This window comes from Mus musculus, chromosome 5 (assembly GCF_000001635.26).
Source record: "Mus musculus strain C57BL/6J chromosome 5, GRCm38.p6 C57BL/6J".
Lineage (NCBI taxonomy): Eukaryota > Metazoa > Chordata > Mammalia > Rodentia > Muridae > Mus > Mus musculus.
The window spans coordinates 112,944,675-112,967,831 of record NC_000071.6 but is presented as its reverse complement, the minus strand read 5'-3'; the positions used below and the strand labels follow the sequence as shown (position 1 = coordinate 112,967,831).

Below are 23,157 nucleotides of genomic sequence, written 5' to 3'. Positions count from 1 at the left end.
AGAGATGGCTCAGCGGTTTGCTCTTCCAGAGGTCCCGAGTTCAATTCCCAGCAACCACATGGTGCCTTACAACCATATGTAATGGGATCTGATGCTCTCTTCTGGCCTGCATGCCATATACATAACAAATAAATCTTTAAAAAATGAATAAAGAGAGATAGAGAGAGAGGAAGGAAGGAAGGAAGGAAGGAAGGAAGGAAGGAAGGAAGGAAGGAAGGAAGGTAGGTTGGTTTCTGGAAGACATAGTTTGCAACCCACATCAAGGGAAGTTCTGTTCTGTTTGCCCTCTGCTGGGGCTCAACGAGACCTCTGGGCACCAGAGCCATCTGCCACTGTGGCCTGGCTTGTAATCCTTGTGTTGAATTCCTGGTGCAGGACCCTGCATCTGTTTTCTCCTCCACAGCAGATAGCTTACATCTGTAGACTTGTTCATCAAGGAAGGTAACAGTTATATACATAGGCTGTGGGAGGCCTCCTGACATTCTGTTGCCATGGGAACCTTGACCTGCTGAGGGGTCTATTCTGGGCACCCAAGGAAGGACTCTGGATAGTCAGAGAACAATGTGTGCTTGGATTGTCTGCACAGAGCCCATGGGTCACTCTCAGGGGACCACTGTGTAAGACATCTGTTGTAATGTATGATCTACAGATATGCCACCTCCTAATTTTTAAAAAATGCTCTTTTCTTTTCTTTTCCTTTCCTTTCCTTTCCTTTCCTTTCCTTTCCTTTCCTTTCCTTTCCTTTCCTTTCCTTTCCTTTCCTTTCCTTTCCTTTCCTTTCCTTTCCTTTCCTTCCTTCCTTCCTTCCTTCCTTCCTTCCTTCCTTCCTTTTTTCCTTTTTAAAGCAATTCTCAAAGCAAGCTGTAGAACATGTCCAGAGCCATCTCTCCAAGAAACAGGTGACGGCTACACTTTTCCAGGTAAGATAAGATCACTTGCCTCCCTAGTAGACTTGATAATGTTTCCTCAGCTCGTCTAACATACTGATGTGCATGGCTCTCTGCTCAGAGCACGCAGGTCCTCTTGCTGCCACCTACTGTGAGTGCTGACAGGCTTTACAGATGTCCCTGACAGGGGCTGCTTGGCTGCGGTGGTCTTGTAAGTGTATGTTCTGGAAATCCGTTGAGCTAAGACAGAACCGAGCCTTCCTCCTGCTTGGCATTCAGTGTCTGTGATAAGTGGGGGTGATGTGGCTTGTGGTGATTATCCTCCGGATTAAGTGAGATTTATGTTCCAGAGCTAGAGGTGATGCTCTGAGCACTCTGGGGTCGCATACCGCTTGACTGCTTCTATCCTGAACGTTACAAAGGTTGGAACCAAGTCTTGGAAAGCTGACCCCTTGTGACAGGCCTGTGTGTGTTTGCTGCTCTATAGGCTGACTGGCATCTCACCTGATAGCCTTTTCTTTTTTTTTTTTTTCTTTTTTCTTTTTTTTGGACAATATGCTCTTTATTGACTGCTGTAGCCACCAATTTCTCTCTCTCTCTTTTTTTATACGTATTACATTTCCAATGCTATCCCAAAAGTCCCCCACACCCTCCCCCCCCCCACTCCCCTAACCACCCATTCCCATTTTTTGCCCCTGGCGTTCCCCTGTACTGGGGCATATAAAGTTTGCCTGACCAATGGGCCTCTCTTTCCATTGATGGCCGACTAGGCCATCTTTTGATACATATGCAGCTAGAGTCAAAGCTCTGGGGTACTGGTTAGTTCATAATGTTGTTCCACCTATAGGGTTGCAGATCTCTTTAGCTCCTTGGATACTTTCTCTAGCTCCTCCATTGGGAGCCCTGTGATCTATCCAATAGTTGACTGTGAGCATCCACTTCTGTGTTTGCTAGGCCCCGGCCTAGTCTCACAAGGGACAGCTATATCACGGTCCTTGCAACAAAGGCTTGCTAGTGTATGCCATGGTGTCATCGTTTGGAGGCTAATTATGGGATGGATCCCTGGATATGGCAGTCTCTAGATGGTCCATCCTTTTGTCTCAGCTCCAAACTTTGCTGAGAGCCTTTTCCAGCCCAGGTTTTCAGTAGAGGTGGCCACGGGAGTGAAGCCAGTCAGACTCTCAGATAGGTAGCATATATTCATGTCTCTGTGATCATTAATCAATTTTCAAAAGTGAAGTGAGCAGACTCATCCCTTATTGGATGACCAGCTTCTTTACAGTGAGCTACCCAGGCTAGCTCCTGGATCCACCATCTCCCCTCAGCCACTACAGGTACATGCGATTGTGCCTCGCCGGTTCAAAGAACAGGACAAACTTCTGCAAAACAAAGTCAGTAATTCTCGGACCCTGGGCACCAGCCTAGCGGCATGTCAGGTACTGCTGTCCTCTTGGAATTAGCTGGATCTGTCTGCACACTCCAGAATGTCTCCGGAGTTAGAATCAGAGCCCTGGATACCCTGACAAGCCGGGCTGGACTACTGGTCATTAATAAGAAATATATGGAAGCCAAGTTAATAGTGAAACACAGAGGAGGAGAATTTCTGGAGCACGGCCACACTGGAGAAAAGGATGAAGAGATCTGCCCCACCCCTACATCCATCGTTTGAGTCCTGCCCTGAGGATAAAGTTTAGGCTATATGCGCAGCTGAGCAGTCCTGTGGTCATGTCTATCACATTTGTGTTCTGATGAGTTCTTAGAATCACGCAGTCTGCAGTCCATCTCCTCTTCCAGTCCAGCTGGCACTGGGCTTCTCTGAGCTTCGGCCTTTTCCTCCTCCTCTGAGTATGAGACTCCTGGGGAAATTCTAGTTCTCTGCTACCTTGTTATTTCCTAGCCTGGTAGCTGAGGGGAGGAACATAGTATCTTTTTATGTTGTCCTTATCCCTACCTTGCCGGTAACAGGAAGAGTCTATGTTTCAGTTCTGGGCCTGCCACCCTACTTTGGAGCTTCTGAACCCAATTTGCTTGGAAATTTGGTGGGGTGGGCACCTACAGAGTGCTTTGCAACCGGCCTGCCCTTCCCACCGTTCCTCAGATGAAAGCTGAGACCAGATATGTTGTGTTTTATAAAAAATTAAGGAGAGGAGAGAAGGATTATGTTTGGTGAATGTGCAGACAAATGTGGAGGAAGGGGCTGTCTCCTTTGGCCCATGCTGAGGCATCCCTTCCCTCAGTATTGTATAGAGTAGAGTTTATTTAGGGCATGGGGAGGGGAGTTGAGAGGATAGTAGAGGCAGAGAAGGGAGAGAGAGAGAGAATATGAGAGAGAGAGAGAGAGAGAGAGAGAGAGAGAGAGAGAGAGAGAGAGATGGGCAAGCAGCCCCTTTTCGAGGGAGTCAGGCACACCTGGCTATTGGCAGGTAACTGTTGGATGGGGCCTAGACAAAATGCTAGTAAGATACCTTAGAGTATAGCAGCGTGGTGCTGATGTCCGAATTGCTGTCTCCATATTTATAGTGTGAGTGTTTTGGTTTTCAACTGATTCCCACATATAGCCCATAGCCAGTCACACTGACATTGCTGGATTGTACCACAGACTACACGGCATGTCACTTGAGGTTCCCATGAGGGAAATGAAATACAGCATTAAGTAAGATTTATCTTCAAGAGCCAACAGTGACTGCTTGCAGTAAAGAGTTTTAATTTAACTCTTTGTCTATTTAACTCTTTGTTATTAATTATTTCTTTATATTAGCCATTTGGGATACTGTGTCCAAGAGCAGGAGTGGAGGCCCCGGCAGTCAGGCTAGCTTCTGCTGATAGCTTCTAGGCTGCATTTCTCCTGGAGATGGCAGAAAGCCAGAGACACTTGGAGGGGCTTATTCTTTTATAGGTACCCTTTCCTGAGAATGCAGAGTCTCCAGAGAACCGTATTCATCCCTTCTGAGCACCTTGGTGGCCTCTCCATCTCCTGCCTCTGGGAGGTCCCTTTAGTTCAGCATCACCGTGCTGGGAACCAGGCTTCCCAACATGTGACCCTGACATGTGCAAACCACATTCCACCCTTGTTACCCCTTTCCCCATTAACAATTAGCCCCAGTAACAATGAAACAAGATCACTACCCGTGAGAATTACGGAGACTCAGGATGTTATCAGGGTGCCCCAGGGCACACCCACCTACAAGCTGTTTGTTTAGCAGGATGGGACTGTTCGTGTGGCTCAGTGCCATTTGCACTTTCCCAGTCTAGTGATGAACTGGATGCATGGCTAGATGGACAGATGGAGGGCCTTTGTCTTGTGAAGTAACAATCTTTACAGAACGACACAGTGTGTCAAAGTCAGTGCAAAGGGATCAATTGATACTCCTGTGTTTGCCAATCTGCTTTAGAGAGAAATAATTGCATAGGCAGATTTGGACCTGAGAGAGGGGCCTAGCTAGACATAGGAGAGGGACCTGACTGCCAAAAGGGCCTGGCTGAAAGTGGGAGAAGGGCCTGGCTGTCGGGTGACTAAAAGGTGCTCCGCCCTGTGCTCCACAGGTAACATTCTTAATTTCATTTACTTGGTTTTTGTTTGTTAGATATGACTTCCCACTTTTACAGATTAGGGTAACTGCGGATCTTAGTAGGAATGTGTGCTCTCACCCCCTCTGCTGAATGCTGGCTTTGTCTCCTTTCACTGGTGTGTGTGTGTGTGTGTGTGTGTGTGTGTGCACATGTGAGAGTGAATGTATGTGTGTGTACATATGTGCACACATGTGAGTAGTGTTTGTGTGTGCATGCATGTTTATGTGTATGAGTGTGTGTGTGCATGCTTGTGTGTGCATGTTTATGTGTGTGCATATGTGAGTGTGTATAAGTAGTATGTGTTTGTGTGTGCTCATGTGAGAGTGCATGTGTGAGAGTGTGTGTGTGTGTGTGTGTGTGTGTGTGTGTGTGTGCGCACGTGTGTTGGTTCTATAAAGTACCTGACAAAATCCACCTAAGTATAGAAGGGTTTGTTGGGTTTGCAGTCCACGGTGACACAGCCACCGTGGTAGAGAAGGTGTTATAGCGGAGGAGTCTATAGTCAGGAGGCCAAGAGGGGCAGAAGCTGCGGCTCCTGCAATGGAGCCACTCCCTGCACCAACGTGGCTCTTCCCTCACAGACAGATACTGGGATATCTGTCTCCATGGCAATTCTTGATCTTCTTGGGTTGGCAATCAGTAGTTACAAGCTCAGGTTTGATTTGTTAAAACGTGGCCAGGCCGTGGGTCCTAGAGAGGCTTGGCTGCTCCTTCATTGCTAGGAAGAATGGAGCGTTTGATGGAACAGAAACGTTAACTAGGAATGAGCACACCATTCCCTGTGGAGAAAGTCTATTGGAGGAACATGGGACCTCATGACCAAGTCCCCATCTGAGCTTCTTGCTGCCAGGACACCCCCTTCTCCTGCCGTCTCTATTTGTTTTGATATATGCTGAGTGAAGGAAGACACTGAAAGGGTTAAATTTCCCATCATCTAATGCATCAAACATATCAAGATATTTTCCCAAAAGATCTAATGGACTCTGGTGAACTCTGAAGCGTGGCCACCCGCCAGCTTCTTGTTGTCAACTGGAGTGTGTAGGACAGAAATCCTGGCTGTTTGTTCAGTGCGAAGAGGAGCAGAGCTGAGACAGAGAGTGGTCGATCCCCACTTGAGGAACTGGGAGCTCTCTGCATCTCCCAGGGTACTCATTAGAAGCCCTGACCACGCCTGCTGAGCCCCACAGCCTCCCTCCCTCTTCTGAGTCTAAAAGCTATAACATTAATTAATTAATAACATGGCCAATTAGAACAATTAACCGTGGGCCTATCAGCTTCCGGTCTTTAAAACTCAGTCTACATGGACAAGGCACATAGCAAAGCATGCTGGGAAACTCACTCACAGGGCCAAATGTAAACACGCGACCCCCTTTTCGGAAATTAGTCTGAATTCCAAGATGGTGACAGAGGGCCCCATAGCTAAGGGCGGGGACCCTTTAAGTGACTCAGGGAGCCAATAAGGAAGTTAAGACAGCAGCTCATGAAGAGCTGTGTGCAATGCAGTAGGAGCTAAGGAGATGATAATCCTGGAATGAGCCGGGTCATGCTGTGGTGATAGCAAGAGAGACAAGCTTGGGGGCAGCATCCTGTGGCCAGCATCCTATGGCCAGCATCCCGTGGCCAGCATCTCGGGTAGCACGGTTACTCATCTCAGGCTCGAGGCCATTGGCAAGTGCCCTTTCTCTGATTCATTCCTATTTACATGGTGTCCTTTCTTTCTTTGCAGCCATACATAGAAGAAATCTGTGAAAGCCTTCGTGGGGATATTTTCCAAAAGTTTATGGAAAGGTATGCAGCTTGGTGTGTGCGCGATACATTGCCCTGGTGTGTGCTGCTTTATCCCTCCACAGACCTTCCTTTCTGGGGACCCCAACCCAGCCCTTTGTCACACTTCCTCCTTGATGCTTTATGTTGTATCTCTGGGGTATGTAGCCCCTGACCCCACATTCTACTTCAGCTTGTTCTAAAATTGAGACAGTCTGGAGAACTTCCATTTTACAAGGATGATAAGGGAAGCCTTTGCTAATTCGACACGGTGACTGTGTTTTATCTGATTCACATCTTAGGATCTTGAGACACATCTCCCAAGGCAAGGGCCAAGCAGGAAGAGGACAGACTGTGCACTCACGGGCATTGTTTGCACACTTAATGAATTCATCTCCCTGGGTTTCCAGGCTGCAGAGTAGTGTGTCATCTGATACTCTGAAATTGGTCAGCTCCCCTTGAGCTGTTTATGCATGTGTCTCCAAGTCAGTTTGCACGCAGGGCTCCAAGCCTCTGAGAGCAGCCCCCTGTGTGTGTTCCACTTGACTGCGTGGGTTGTGGTTCAACTAGAATGGAGAGATAGTTTATCCTGGAATGCAGTCAGCATCTTGGGGACTGACTGACATTCATATATGTGATCCTGGGGCCAGCAGAAAGCTCTGGAAAGAGGCTCAGTGAAGCCAGGGAGGAATGCTGGCTCAGTGCTGAGACTCGGCCTCATCCAGGGCCAGCCCCACTGCCTAGATTTCTCAAATCTGGCTTGCACCTCAGAGTCCATGTTAGTCTTGTGTGACTGGGTTCTACTTGTTCCATGCCTTGAGCCTGGTCTGTCTTTACCTCAAGAGTTGGTGACCCTTCATCATGGGATGCTAGAGGTGTGACTTGCTTTGTAGGTAACACACACATACACACAAACACACACCCACACACACCCTAGGGTATGAAAACAGTTCAAGTTATAGGTAAGTAAATTACTTTGAAAATCAATTTGCATTGCAACATTTTAGTTGGAATTCTCAAAGTAAAAGGAGAAAGAAACAAAGAAACAAAAAAGAAAGAAAGAAAAGAAAGAAAGAAAGAAAGAAAGAAAGAAAGAAAGAAAGAAAGAAAGAAAGAAAGAAAGGAAGGATAAGGGAAGGAAGGAAGGAAGGAAGGAAGGAAGAAAGAAAGAAAGAAAGAAAGAAAGAAAGAAAGAAAGAAAGAAAGAAAGGCTTGCTGAGTGTGGAGCTTGGGTTTGGAAAGCCTTGAACATCACCAGAGCTGTGCAGGCAGGTGGGTGGGGCACTAAAGGCTTGAGGGCTTTCCTGTGAGCCCTGCCATCTCTCTGGAAGCAGGAGAAACCTCAACAGTGTGGCTGTGGCTCCCTGATGCTTCCGGGGGACACAGAAGCTGAGAGCAGGGAGGCTTGGGAGCCCAGCTGACACAATGGCCCTCTTGTCCTGAGCCTCAGAATCAGTGCTGGGGTGGCAGCAGGTGATCCTGAGCCCTTCCCACATCCAAGGTTTACCCTCTGACCTGAGAGCCTTGGGCTCTGGTTGCCAAAGGCCCCTGGTCCCTAGAGATGTCCACTTCTGTTCTAAATAACCCAAAAGACAAATGGACTCAGTGGACACATGTCTACCTTCCTTCTTAACATTACTATGTTTGCTTAGTCATTAATGAGCAGGATGTTGGTGTGGTGTTCTTATTACAGAGGTCCAGGAGAAATGCAGAATGTGGGCTGGGGTAGTGCAGCGTGGTGGTAGAATGCCTCGCTGACCAGTACAGGGCTCTGGATTCAATCCTTACAGCCAGAGAAAGGAGAGAGAAAGGGGAAGCAAGGAAGGAAGAAGTGGAGGAGGGAAAGGAGGGAGGGGCAGAGGAAGGGAGGGGAGGAGGAGTGAGGAGGACCAGAAGTTGCATCTCTCCTAGTTCCTGACTGACTCCTTATAAAAACACAGAATTCAAGGTTCTTTAAATGGGGAGCCTGAGCCCCTCCCACATCCAAGGGACCTCCTGAGGGCCTTGGGCTCTGGCTGCCAAAGGCCCGGTCCCAAGAGGTTTGCATTCTGTGTCTAGGTGGGGCACAGAAGGGAGGGGGCAGGAAATCTTATAAAGTCACAGGGGTCAGCATCCTAGGAGAAAGCTTATGTTGCTAACTGCTATGCACACATGTGCACACACATGCACACACACACACACACACACACACACACAAACCCCAGGGATCACTAAGCAGACCCCAAATAAAGGGTTTCCGATGCCAGGGACCCAAATCCGAGTTGGTCTTTTCGAGCACATAGCAACTTTCCCCTTGAACCTAAAAATGGGCTTTAGAGGGTCTCCCTCTGGCCCTTCAACATCTCTACGAGGCTCACATTCCAGGAATGCACTGGTTCATGTGGAAGCATAAACCTTTGGGACTCTCCTCTTTTCAGAGTCTGGACTCGACAGGGTCTGACACATTTACAACCAACCTTCGTGTTCTGGTCAGCTCAGGGGGCAGAATAGCCCGCACTGTTTGCCACCTAAGCATGAACTTGCTGTGGCAGACTCCTCCTCAGGGGGCACAGATGTCCCCTGGCTGTGTGGCAGAGTTTCTGCTCCAGGGTCATCTGGGCACAGAATGCAAACCTCTTGGGACCAGGGGCCTTTGGCAGCCAGAGCCCAAGGCCCTCAGGAAGTCAGAGGGTAAACCTTGGATGTGGGAGGGGCTCAGGCTCACCTGCTGTCACCCCAGCACTGACTCTGAGGCTCAGGACAAGAGGGCCATTGTGTCAGCTGGGCTCCCAAGCCTCCCTGCTCCCAGCTTCTGTGTCCCCCAGAAGCATCAGGGAGCCACAGCCACACTGTTGAGGTTTCTCCTGCTTCCAGAGAGATGGCAGGGCTCACAGGAAAGCCCTCAAGCCCCTTAGTGCCCCACCCACCTGCCTATGCCCCACCCACCTGCCTGCACAGCTCTGGTGATGTTCCAGGCCCCTACTTTCCAAACCCAAACTCCACACTCAGCAAGCATGCGTTATTTTCAAACATTCATGAATGAAGACGGTGATCAGCAAGCCACGGGGAAGGCTGAGGGAGGGGGAGGGGCTCTCTGCTGTATTCCATGTGTCCCAGAGGAGTTCAGGAGCTTGTTGGTCTGGGTCCATCTGCTCACCACCCACACATGACCTTTGTCTGTTTCCATTTGCTGGCCTTGGTCTTGGCAGTCGTAAAGTGGGGTCAGGATGCCCCGGTTCATGGAGCTGTTGAAAGGAGTCAATGAGCCTTGTGGGTTGGACATGCAGCTGACCACAGGCTGTGTTTGCCCCTCTTAGGATTATTTGTGTACATTGCTTGTTTTTTTATTATCATTATTTTTATTTTTTATTTTTTGGCTGTTTAGAACAGAAGGTCTAAAAGAGTGGTCATGAGTCATCTGTAGCTACAAATTGAAATGTCCTTCTTGCAAAGAAGAAGCCAGCTCTGGGAGGTAGTGATTCTCACGGATCTCAGTGGCAACTGGTTTGCATCAATACCCCCATTAAGTCAAATTATACATGAGGCAGATGACAGTTGAGGAGAGCCATGGAGTCTTTCATTTAAACAGAAAAATATTTTATTTTGTTAATTGTATCTCATCATACCTGCCCTCCTCCCTCCAGCTCCTCCTCCTTCATCTCTTCCTCCCTTCAGCTCCTCCCTCCAGCTACTCCTCCCCCAGCTACTCCTCCTTCCTCCAGCTACTCCTCCCCCTCTAGCTACTCCCATGTTTGTTTCTTCCCAAGTTCATGGTCTTGCCTAAAATGGCTATTGCTATGTGTATATAGTTGTGAATTTATATGTATAAGTGCACATGTTCATATACTTACTCTCACGTGTACATATATGCAGGGATTAAATCTATGTGGGTGCTTATCCTTTAGTGGACTGGTTTTCATTTAGGGGTGGGACCATGTGAAATGTCTCTTTTCCCCGTTGGTAGGTCACCTGGTATTATCGCTGTGCTGGTCTTGTTCCGGCAACCTCATTGCTAAGAGTTCACAGGTGTAGTGTCCCTGTCGTATGTTGATCCTCTGGTCTTATAATCTTTCTGCTCCCACTTCCAAGATCTTCCTGAGTCACAGGTACAGGGGTTGCGTTGGAGGCGTGCCAGTCGTGGTGTGTGAGAATGTTTTCCTTGTGTGAGAGGCGGCACAGGAGTTGGATCCCATCCCATGGGCTCCTCTAGGACTCCAGTTAGGTGCTCACGGAACTCTCCAGTAATTGCTTATATTCTCTTTTAGCGATAAATTCACTAGATTCTGTCAGTGGAAGAACGTGGAGTTGAATATTCACGTGAGTACCATACTTTTCTGCACCACCCCCCACCCACACTTTTAAATAAAGACTTCCTCTGCCCTAATGTCGTGAGAAAGTGCTTTGTTCTGGAACGTTCTCCCCAAGGGTATGCGGCACCGCACAGATGTGCTTCTTATAAGTCCGTGGACTAAAAGGCCGGGCTCCCATGCTCAGTGATAAGCAGTTGCGACCTTAACTTTCTTTCCTCGTGTTTGTGTGAGAATGAGCTTATGTGCGTAAGAAAGTCTATTTTAGGTTGCAATTGATTGACCCTTTACCAAAAATAACACCGGCGATGTAAGCCTTCCTTTCACTATCACGACTGCGCAGCCTGGGCTCTTGCCAAATCATACTGTGGAGTTCCTTTCACCTGTCTTACTGCAGGGTATAATAAAATGAGCAGGAAAGTTGTCTAGAATAAGGTTGCAGGGTTGTTTGGTTTTGTTTTTCTTACTTTGGAATAAGGTGGAAGTGGGGGGTTGGGTATTCAGATCAATGAGAGAACACTGGGCTAGCCAGTGCAGAAGTCAGTCTCTCATTCACACACACACACACACCACAGAGAGAGAGACAGAGAGACAGAGAGAGACACAGAGAAACACACAGAGAGACAGAGACACAGAGAGAAAGAGAGAGACACACAGAGAGAGAGAGAGAGACAGAGAGAGAGAGAACAACAACAAACCCAGGGATATGGAGCAGAGTGACCCTTGACCACAGGCCGCCCCACTGGGTGGTTCCTAGGTATCTCGCCATCCTCTAAGCTGAAATGTCAGTCACTCTAGGAAAGGACCGCTCCGCGGGTCGCGTTTGGGTGCACAGTTCTGTCTGCACCCTCCCCTCCCCTCCCATGGATCTTCTGGAGATACACAGTTTGGATCAGATAAAAGAATCAGTTGTGTTTTCGTTTTTAAAGAAAGATTTGCACTTAAAGCAGAGTTGTGGGGAAAGGGCTTTCCAAACCTTCCCCTAGCATCCAGAGTTGTGGGAAAAGGGCTTTTCCAAACCTTTCCCTTGCATCCTGTGTTTCGGATGATTTAAAAGACAGGGGTTGTAACACATGCACATGCACACATACACACACACACATAGTCATACACATGCACACACATACGTACACACAGTCATATACATGTACTCACATACATACATATACATATACACAGTCACACACATCCACTCACATACACACAGACACACAATCATACACACATATATACACAGGCTTATACACACACACACACAGAGACATACACACATACTCACATACATACATATATATACACAGTCATACATATGTACCACATATACATACATACGTACGTACAGTCATATAGAGGAATATACATACATATACAGTCACACATATGTACCACATACACACACACATACATACATAGTCACACAGAGGCATATACATACATACACAGACACACAAGGATACACACATATGCACACACAGGCTTACACACACACACACACACACACACACACACACACACACACACACCTTTCCTGACCCCTGGGCTCTGTCGGTGGAGGGAATGTCTGTGTGAATGAAGTCTCTTTCTGTGGCCCTTTTTTTTATGTTCCTGTGAGGAGTCCCGATTCTCATGGCCTGCCTCTCAGCATTTCCAGTCAGGGGGTTTGTTCTGAAACAGCTGCCCTCCACATGGACTCTTGCCTTCCCACCAGGACAGTGTGAAGAAGTCTCTGTCCCTGAACTGTAGGCTTCCTGGTGCCTGAGATCACTTCTCATATTGTCTAGTAGTTCTACACTTGTGCTGCCCGGACGCCACAGCTTGCATAACCTAAGGTTTTCAGAGTAGAGGGACAGTCCCCTCCCCCACCTTCCTCTCCCCCTCACCTGTCTCCATGTTGGACCTGGTATGTCTCAGGGTGGCGGCTAAGGCAGAAGGTTGTCCCTGGTTACAGCATCTTGCAGTCTCATCTCTCAGCTTAAGGTCCTGGGAGTGGAAGGTGACACTGGACTATCTCTGTCCTTACCCCGACTTCATGTGATTTTATGTCTTTGTTTTGTCTTGTGCTTCCACAGCTGAGCATGAACGACTTCAGTGTGCACAGGATCATCGGCCGAGGAGGGTTTGGGGAAGTTTATGGCTGCAGGAAAGCAGACACCGGTAAAATGTGAGCCTCTGTCTTGTCTCACGGGACTGTTAAGAGGGCCTCAGTTCCACAGAAAGAAATAGATGTTTGGATTTGGTCAGGAAGCCTGGCCCTTCACTTCTTAGAGCCACTGGGGAAGCTAACAGGATCCACACATGGAGTGCACACAGCAGGGAGCCTGTCCTGGAATTGGTACCTGCTGCCCTTTGGGCTGAGCCATGGTGTCTTCCCTTGTGTAGGAATCCTGCTGAGCGTGTGCCCAGGGCCTGACTATACTGATTGCTCGCTCTTCAGTGGACGGTTCTATGAAAACAACCATCCTGGCAGAGGATGGAGACTGGAGCAGCTAGGTCCCGCATCAGAGATACATTGTTTCCCATGTTCTCAGGGCTCCACGCTGTGGTTAAACTCCTTGCTGCGTCTCAGACTGTTTTTCTATAGGCCACATGACAGAGTCACACCTAGCCCTGGTTGGCCTGATACTTCCTGTGTAGACCAGGCTGACCTCAGACTCAGAGATATGCACCTACCTCTGCTCACTGTGTTTCAGTTAACAGCCATGCATTTCTGAGTTCTGGACTCTGATACCACCCCCCCCCACACACACACACACACATACACCCGCTGGGCAGTTCCAAGCAAATGTGACAGTCACAGGAAATTTTCTGTCCTTAAAACTCTTGTAACAAGTTAAGAATCCTCTCTCAGCGTCTCACTGTTCTACTGAAAACATTTCTTGCGGTTCTCTGTCTGTGAATTATGGAAAAAGCCAAATGACGGGTCAGTTCCCCTTGTGATCTTATCACGGGTTCTTGCAAATTTTAAGTTGTCCCTTGGGCCCCTTAGTTAGACAGGAGCAGACGTGAGAAATCTTCTTGTCACCTGATAGAGTATAGGCCATGTGTAAGTACAGAAGAATCCAGTTAGGGTCTTTACGCCGAAGAGTCCAAAGAGCTAAATCCGATCCAGGCATTCTTCTCCCCTGCTCGGTAGCACCAGAGTGCATGTTAAGTATTTATTATTTTTGCTTCTGCCCCATTTATCTAATGCATCTCTATCCACACGGTGCAAGAAGTCCCTGTAGTACTGTTTGATTGTTTTCTCCCACAGTGGAGAGTCCTCGGAGGCCACTCGGGCACCATCTTGCTTCCTCTGAGTGCCATCTTGCTTCTCCTCGCTGTGGTAGAAATAGCCTGGAGGTTGGTGTAGCCTGGTGTGGGTTCCTAGCCTAGACTCTACTCTCGTCTTTATGCCCCCAGGTATGCCATGAAGTGCTTAGACAAGAAAAGGGTGAAGATGAAGCAGGGGGAGACTCTGGCTTTGAACGAGAGGATCATGCTGTCTCTCGTTAGCACTGGGGTGAGTAAGTCCCATGGCTTCTGATGTCTTGTCAGTTGCTATTGTCTGTCCCGCTCGATCACAAAGTTGGTTGACCCAGAAAGGGTTGGGTGTGACACAGGACGGGCTTGTGCTGGTTGGGTGGGGTGTGAAGCCTCTCTCTGAGCTGGAGGGGAGGCCTTCAGAACCAGCACCTCCTCCCGGAGCTGTTCCCTTCTCCTGGTTTTCTTCTTAGCAGAGCATGGTGCCCATAGGGCAGACAATTATGGTGATAAGAACACTGCAATGCGATTTTAAAATGTCCTGCATGAAGGAAAGCAAGCCAAAGGAGGAACGGGAGCCCTGTCCACTATAAGCCAGGCAGAGGGCGGGGCTTTGACTCCAACTTATTCGTCTGGTAGTGGTGTCAGGCATCCAAGCCTCAGCTTCAGACCTGGAGATATGGCTTGGAGAATGAACATTTGAGGAGCAAGCAGGAGGCCTTGGGTTCGATCCCAGTATCACCACCACCACCACCAGCAGCAGCAACACTACCACCACCACCATCATCACCACCACCACCACCACCACCACCCAGTGGCCTTTCTATGTTTGTACAGAGCTACCAAACAAGACAGCTCTTGTTGAAATCTGTGCAGGTGTGTGGGCACCACGCAGCTGTCAGCCAGCACTCAGAGCAGACCAGAGGCTTAGGATGGAGTTGTGCCATAGGCAGAGTATACTGTACACTGGTGGCTGGCAGGTTAATGCTCCCTGTAATAAGTGGAGGGTCTCTGACTGTCACTGTGCAGGCTGTAGGTGGATAATTTCTGACGGTCACCTCCTGTGGGGTCCTTCTGACTGACACAGCTGGATTCCATGCACAGTCCTCCTGCCTAAAGGATTTGAAGGCATCAAACCTTAATGGCTAAGAGCCCGTTTCAGTGGTCAAGAAGGCTGCAGAGACCACAGAACAGACCCACCCCTTCTGGTTTTTGGCCACACTGACCCAAGCTCACCTTTAGGATCATTCCTTTGGAGACAAAGTGTTTTTTGTTTTTGTTTTTGTTTTCTGGGTTTGTGTGTGTGTGTGTGTGTGTGTGTGTTTGTTTGTGTGACCTGTTTTTATTGAATTGCAGTTGACAATGACTCTAGCACTTCTTTTTGGAGCTTCTAGAAGAACTGTTTGCTACTGAAGCAAAACAACCACATCATTTAGGTGAACTGTAAAATGAAATGAGGGGTGGACTCTAATTAATCCCTAATTATGCGCCCTAATTACGCACGTTTTTCTTCCAACTCTGGACATTTAGCCTCTTTTTTAATGAGTTATTTCAAAGCCCCATTGGCTTTTAAGAAGTCTAATGGAGGATGTTCTGTTCTGTTCTTTTTCTTCTTTCTTTCTTTTTTTTTTCTCTTGGTGTTGGAAAGGTCAGGTTGCATGTATTCTTTTAATGTTTCCCTTATTCAGATGAAGGGCTAGTGGGGTGAGAAGTACAGCATCTTTGCTTTGGTCCAACCTGAAGGAAATAAACTCGAAATCCAGGTTCTATTGGGCCACTAACTTGAACTAACTTGAGGGAATTAACCCTCCTCATGTTCAGATACTTGACTGTTTTGCTAATGACAATCCAGGTGCTTCAACCTGGCACACTATAGTAAGGTGACTTGGGAGTGTCAGTGCTCAGTTCTGTGTGTCCTGGACACCCTGTGACCCTCCTTCTGGTGTCTGCTTGGCTCCTGGATCAATGAGGCTTGCCAGTCTTCCTCCCTTACTGGGTGTTTAATATTGTCTCATTGAAAAGCTCCATGGGGCTTCTGGTAAGATGGTGAGAACTGTAGCCAATGGTGTTCCCTCTCATCTCACTAGGGAGACTGCCCAAGGGAGCAACTGAGCTCCAGGCTAGTGTCTGGGGGAGGGGTTCCCTGGTGTGGTGGGGGAAGGGTTGGCCACAGGTGTTTTGTTCAGTCTCAAGGTCAGCTTGGTCAGATGCCATTGGGTGCTGTCAGGCCATCACTTCTCCCACAGAGATGAGGGAAGGCTCTGTTGGCAGGTGTAGCCAGGCCAGATGAAGTAGTCATGGGTTTTCCCAGGTGGGCAGAAATCATCCCAGTGACGTAGATCTGAGACTGGGGAAGCAAGCCTTGTCTGTTAGAGAGACTCAAACTTGAATGGCTCGCATGCTCAGAACTTGATGTGTCAGGGCTGAGGCTGGTGAATAAAAAAGTACTCAAATCCACCTTGCTGGAACTGGGTCAAGGGGAGCCTGTACCTGGCACTGTGCAAACCACCTTATAAGGAGCTGTTGGGGGGATGCTCAGGGAACGTGGGGTTTCCATCGTGGCTGGCTGTTGATTTCTTTGTGGCCTCAGTCAAGCAGTTCCCAATTCAGGGCTTGGCTTGCTGGTCTTTAAATATGGAAGTGAGACCTTCTTCTTCTTCTTCTTCTTCTTCTTCTTCTTCTTCTTCTTCTTCTTCTCCTTCTCCTTCTCCTTCTCCTTCTCCTTCTCCTTCTCCTTCTCCTTCTCCTCCTTCCTTTTCTCCTTCTCCTCCTCCTCCTCCTCTTCTTTCTCCTCCTCTTCCTCTTTCCTCCTCCTTCTCCTCTTTCTTCTTCTCCCTCTAATTCTAAATTCTAATTCTAAAACCCATTCCCTATCTTGCTAAAAACTCTGGACTGTCATTAGAAAGACCACAAGCCACTGTATGTGCCAGGATCTCCCCTGTGAGCCCCCCTGGTGTCCTGGGTACAGTTCCCCACCCCAGCTGGGAAAGACCCTGGCTTTGCTGAGTTTCAGGTCTACCCACTTCTCTTTTCCACTGAGATGCCTACTAGATCACAGGGCACGAGGGGGGAGGAGCACTGAGTATGAGGAGGTAGTGTAGCAAGGGAAGGTCACGGGAAGATCTAGAGAAGATGGAGACCTGTGTTGGCAAGTTTGTGTCAACTGGACACAAGCTGAAAAGAGGGAACTTCAGGTGAGGAAATGCCTCCATGAAATCAGGCTGTAAGCAAGCGATGCATTTTCTTAATTAGTGATTGGTGGAGGAGGGCCCAGCCCATTGTGGGCGGGACCATCCGTGGGCTCTTGGTCCTGGGTTCTTTAAGAAAGCAGGCTGAGCAAGCCATGAGGAGCAAGCCAGTAAGCCGCACCCCTCCATGGCCTCTGCATCAGCTCCTGCCTCCAGGTCTCTGTCCATTTCCCGTCTTGGCTTCCTTCAGTGGAGTGTGATGATTTAGGATGGATAAGCCGAATAAACCCTTTCTTCCCCAACTTAACTTTAGTTATTTGGTTTCAGCACAGCAATAACAACCCTAACCGAGACAGGGCCCCAGAAGCCCACTGGCTTATGGGAGGATAGCTCTGTGCTTTATGTACTTGAAAATGCACAACTCTTAGAGTCAGCAACTTCACCGCCTCAGCAGACCAGAGGCCGGAAGAGGAAGCTGCCAGTCACCCTGACCCAATTTTCTCTAGTAGACTTATGGAAATGAGTCCAAGTTTGTCCATGCTTCGTTTATAGTGCACACCAGCTCGAAATCATCTGCGCAACCTTGACGTGGAGATTTTGGAGCCTGTTAATGCATATTCTGTGTGTGGTTGTGTGTGCACTCTTTTGCTTGAGTGTGGAGGTCAAAGGTGAGAGGTCACATGTCAGGGGTTACTCTTAGATTGTTGGCCTTCCCCTGTGTTTTGAGATAGAAAACCCGGGGCTCAACAACTGAGCTAGGCCGGCTGCCCCAGGAGGCCCAGGACTCATCTCTCTCAGCCACCTCAGTGTTGGGATCCCAAGTGCCTACGAGCACGCCTAGCTTTTTAATGTAGGTCCTGGAGATCAATCCCAGACCCTGTTGCTTACATGTCAAGAATCTTACAGAATGAGAGTCTTCCCAACACTGACATTTTAAGGAAGTTATGTAGTGAGAATTTTGGTTTCTGGAAAAAAAAACAGTTATATGTGAATAAAACAGTTACGTTATGTGAATATTTTTTGTTGTTGTTGTTGTTTTAATCCCAGGTGTGGCATATGGGGCTGCTTCAGTTTGACCACAGCCGTTAACTAGATTGGTCTCGTGCTCCTGGAGGGGCATGGTTTGTTGCCAGCTGCAGACAGTTTACATTTGGAATTCTGGGGACTCTAGAGCGGGTATAACATCGAGGGGCTGGGGTGATTGCTGGTTTCCCTGCTGCTGCTGGTTTCTGGATTCTTGTTTTGCTGGCTTGCTGGTTGGAGATATCCTGACAACTGAGATTGGACTTGCCTCTAGGAATTTAACACCCCTGGTCAGCAGCAAGTGGTCTAAAGAGATCTATGCCCCCCTCTCCCCTCTTTCTTTCCCTCCTACCTAGTGTTGGGGGGTTGGAAGGGACTGGATGGAGATGGATGGTAGATATGAGAACCCGATAAAGCCAAAAAGTACACCTGAAAAGTTAAACCAGGGAAACTTCAACGCTTCTTTGGACTTTAATAATTCACAGTGTCGAGAGAGACCATATGGTATGGCAGGCCTCATTGTATGGTAGGTCGTATCGCTGCTGAGGCTCTTTAGTGGCTAGGATGTGTGAAGAGTCTGAGCTGATGCTGTGCAGAGTCCAGCAGAGAATCCTGCTGAATCAGGATCTGAGAGCAGGAGATGGAGGTTTGTCAGGAGCCTGAAGTCCTGAAGTCACCCCAAGGCTTGAGACCCCAGCTCCCTGCCCAGGCCATTCTTCTCCTGAGCTCTCGCAAGGTGGCTGTCTCTGCTGTGAGCCTGACCCACGTGTGGCTGTTTCTGCTTCTCTCCCTGAGAGTGTGAGATAGCCCGTGTTGCTGTCTATTACAGCCGCCCCCTATATAGCTGAATAGCTGGCTCAGCAAGAGCTGTGTGGCACTGGCACCAAAGCCAGCCCGTAAGCTGAGAATGGTTCATCCATATCTGGAGGCCTTGTAAGGAAAGGACACAGAGAATAGGTGTCAGATGCTGTGTGTGGTCTGCAGAGCCTGAGCTAACAATGTTCAGGTCCAGAGTCTCGTGCCACAGTCATGAGTCCCCTCCCCGACTCTCCTTGAGGCCTTTCCCAGGCTAGGCTAATCCAAGCAGAGGCCTCCTGCACCCATAGTACAGATGGCCACCGACTGTCTACTTTGTGTGCAGTGGTCAGGTCATGTAATGCACAGCCCAGGTAATAGCTCCAAACAGCTGGTCCTGGCTCAGCACCATGGTGCTAATGGTAGTGATCATGCAGAATGTGTGGCTGGGCCAGGTGTTTCTGCTTTGTTGAATAGGTGCTTAGCTGTTCAGCACTGATAGAAAACACTGACCCTGCCTGTGGGCTGTTATGCCTCATTTATTGCACTCAAGTGACCACCTACATGTGTGTCCATTGCAGGGCTCACTCCTCTGTTACTCATTTAGTGTTTGAGCTTAGGGCCGTGCTCTCTGAACGGCATTTATAAGTATGTGTACATGTGTTTGCCTGTGTGTATACCTGTGTGTGTGTGTGAGTACATGTATACACATGTACACATGTGTATGTGCTACATTTATTATGTTTATATGTGTTTACCTGTGTGTATACCTATGTGTGTGAATGCATGTATAGACATGTGCATGTGTGTATTGCTACATTTATAAGTATGTGTATGTATGTTACCTGTGAGTGAATGCATGTATAGATATGTGCACTTGTGTATGTGCTGGATTTATAAGTATGTGTATGTATACCTAAGTATACCTGTGTGTATACCTAAGTGTATGAATACACATATAGACATATATACTTGTATATGCGATATATATATATAAGTACATATATATAAGTATGTATATGCATGTATACTTATGTGTGTGAATGCATGTATAGACATGTACATGTGTGTATGTGCATATACATATACATATATGTACTTGTATATTTGTGTACATGTGTGCATTCACCTGTATGTACATGTGTGTAGATATGTACATGTGTGTTTGACCATATACAGGCTTATATTGTCTATTTGTGTACACATGTATGTGCACCTGTGCATGCACCTGTATGTCCTTGTATGTGTATGTATGTGTGTACCTGTGTAAATCCATTTGTGTACAAATGTATGTACCTCTGTTTGTGTATATATGGGTGTGCATGTGTCCATGTGTATGTAGCATGTGTGTACCTATATGTATGTGTACATCTTTGCATGTATATATGTGTGTGTGTATGTATACATCCGGTTATGCATGTCTGTGTATGCATGTGTGTATGTATGTATATATGTGTGTATGCGTGTGTGCATTTGTGTGTGTGTGTGTGTGCTTGCGTGTGTGTGCACTAGCCTTTGCAGAGGGATGTGGGATGCTCACTCATGTGTGTGCCTGTGGAAGCCAGAGGTAGATGCTGATTTCCTCAGTTGTTCTATACCTTGTTTTTTGGGACAGGATCTCACATTGAACCTGGAGTTCACTGACATGGCTAGCCCCAATGGCCAGAGAGCCCCAGTGACCTTTTCCTCTCTGTGTGTGCTCAACTGCTCATTCTTTAACGTGTGTGTGGGGTGTCAGAGCTCAGGTCCTCATGCTATGCAGCCATACCGAGCTCTCTCCCAACCCCATAAGGGGTCATCATGTAGACTGCTGTGACTTTCCTGCCTTACTTTTCTTAAAGCATATCTATACTTTCTGACTGTTTATAGTTTCCCACACATTCATTGATCAACCTGTCAGCCTTCATCTCTATTAGGATTCTGTGGGATCCATGGACAATTCCCGGGACACGGACACCCATTTACGTTGAGTTACTCATGTCTATTGCTCTACAGCATGTTTTCCACCTTCAAAAGTGCTATTAACACAATTAATAGAACTTAATTTCATGCTATTAACACAAGTGCTAAGTAACTGCCCTCTCCTTTGGCCCTTCCGAGTTCAGAGATGCAAATACATAGTTGGCTGGCCAGGTCTCAAACCTCAACAGCAGAGACCAGCAGGGCAACAGCGTTCCTGGTGGTTGTGGTCTTTTGAAGTGCCAGGATGAATCTGGGTGAGAGAGTACCCCATGTCCTGCTGTTCTGATGGTGATCTGTGTCTCTGGCTCTTTGTCATCAGCTGGATCTGCTGCTCTGTAGCCACGCACGAAGCTATTTCCCTTTTCCAATCATGTGTCACACTTGGAGCAAAGGAGAAGGCTTTCTGAAGCGGCTTCTGTCCATCTTACAGGCTTCTGTTTGTCCACTCTAGGATTGTCCCTTTATTGTCTGCATGACCTACGCCTTCCACACGCCGGACAAACTCTGCTTCATCCTGGACCTGATGAACGGTAAGCAAGCCCCAGATGTTTGGCTGCCATGTGAGCTCTGCATGGTGTTAGCTCCGAGCCGGTGGCCCCCAGACGCACTGGGCTCCGTGAGTCTGTCCCATAGTTAGACTCTTTTTGTAGGTTAAGGGCATCTTTGCCCTTTGATTTGAGGTAGATCCATCTTGCAACACTGGCTGTGATTTCTCCCACGCTGCCATTTTTTCCCTGGGAAGTTGGGTCTAGAAACTTTTCACAAAATAAATTCTGGCTGTGAAGTATTGCCCTCTGGACTGCAGCTGGCCTCAGTCTTTAATTAGCTTATTTCCTGGTCTCAACTCTTAGGAATGAAATATCTCCTGAAAACGTAGGCCAAAGACACATTTAGAAGCTGGCTCTCAAGGGCTGATTTGTGTGGATTCTGCCTTTTATTTCCCTGTCTCCTGAGTCTTCAGGACTCTGCGTTCATCTCTGAAAACGTGAACAGCCACCCAAAAAGGCACAGACACAAAACGTTCATCCGGAAAATGCTTTCAGTGTGCAAATGTGGTATCTGAGCACTCAGAGTATTTTTAGGAAAAGCTGAAATGAAATATGAACCATTCAGACGTTCAGTTGCTTATTTTTCTTTTCGTTCCCTTAAGTTTTATTATGTTTTGAGTGTGTGATTTTTGTGCTCACATCTAGCCCCAAAGTAGGAAGGACAAAGATTGGTAGCAACGATGCCGGAGCCAGCAGTGCAGGCCATTTGTTTGTGTGTGTTTATGTGTGTGTTTGCACGTGTGTGTGTGTGTGCACACGAGTGTGGGGGGGGGCAGAAGGAGCTGTGGTCACGGAGGGGTGAAGGTAGAGAGGCCCCTTCCCTGCCAGGGCCAGGCTGGCCCACTGGAAAGAGCTTGGAGCCCTTTATTGAGTGTCTCAGTATATACACAAGGAGGAAAGAGCTGCCTGAAGTCCAGGGTATCAACGTCAGATTGTGCAGCCTTTGCCATCTCTCCCCTCCCCACCTGTCCTTGAAGCCACGCATGAAGATATTTCCCTTTTCCAATATTGTGTTACAAATGATTCTGAACACGTGACCAGAGTGACGGTTTTACGGGGGGCTCTCCCATCCCCACCGCCTGGGTTTTGTCAGCTATACTTCACTGTTGGACAGCACCAGCATCCAATCTCCCTCCGCAGGGCCAGTTTAAGTTTTATATTTTGGGTTTGTTTTCTCACGGTGGCAGATCAAGGAGTGGACTGCATGGGTGGGTTCAGTTACTGGGCAAGGATTAAATAATCCAGAGGTTTAGCATAATCTACAGTGTCACTGGCAGCTGAGCTGCTGCCCCAGTGGTGGCTCTGTCCCATCTATGAGACAAGGTCTTCCCCCATCATTCCCCTTGAAGTTGTTTGTGTTGTGATCAACATCTCTAGCCAAATTAGCAGAAATCAAAGTCACATGCTAAGTCCAAAAGGAGGAGCCATTCCCCTTTTCTCTAGCCCCCTTGTTATGCGGGGTGACCTCTGTCTCCTCTCAGTGAGCATCTGTGACTTGCCCTCTGGGTCTCTGGTTGCAGGGGGCGACATGCACTACCATCTCTCTCAACACGGGGTGTTTTCTGAGAAGGAGATGCGGTTTTATGCCAGCGAGATCATCCTGGGCCTCGAGCACATGCACACCTGCTTCGTAGTCTACAGAGACCTGAAGGTGAGGAGGGCAATCCCCGTTGTCATGGCAACTGTAATGCCTACTAAGGTGCTGGGTGCAGGAGGGTCGGGGTGTGCCCAAGGTCCTCTGGGAGCCCCTTTCTCTGCATCAGGGCCCTGTGCTTATCTCCCTAGCCCTGTCTCAGACCTGGCAAAGTGGCTCACTCTGTGGCCATCTTAAGGGTGGTACCCATAGCCAATCCCCATTGTCTTAGCAACCGCAGTGCCTACTAAGATGCCGGGT

General features: G+C 48.1%; 1 protein-coding gene across 7 annotated transcripts in view; it reads left to right on the top strand.

Moving 5' to 3' along the window:
* Positions 1-23,157, top strand: part of Grk3 (G protein-coupled receptor kinase 3) — a 105,183-nt gene that overhangs the window by 47,829 nt on the left and 34,197 nt on the right. For all 7 annotated transcript variants that reach the window (XR_389274.4, XR_880394.3, XR_880393.3 and 4 more), the window contains exons 5-11: positions 846-920; positions 6,184-6,245; positions 10,466-10,517; positions 12,577-12,668; positions 13,907-14,006; positions 21,167-21,245; positions 22,784-22,914. Coding sequence is in view for 2 of the 7 variants with exons in the window: in NM_177078.4 (NP_796052.2) it covers positions 846-920; positions 6,184-6,245; positions 10,466-10,517; positions 12,577-12,668; positions 13,907-14,006; positions 21,167-21,245; positions 22,784-22,914 (591 nt within the window). In the remaining 5 variants the exon portion in view is untranslated. The remainder of the gene's footprint in view (positions 1-845; positions 921-6,183; positions 6,246-10,465; positions 10,518-12,576; positions 12,669-13,906; positions 14,007-21,166; positions 21,246-22,783; positions 22,915-23,157) is intronic.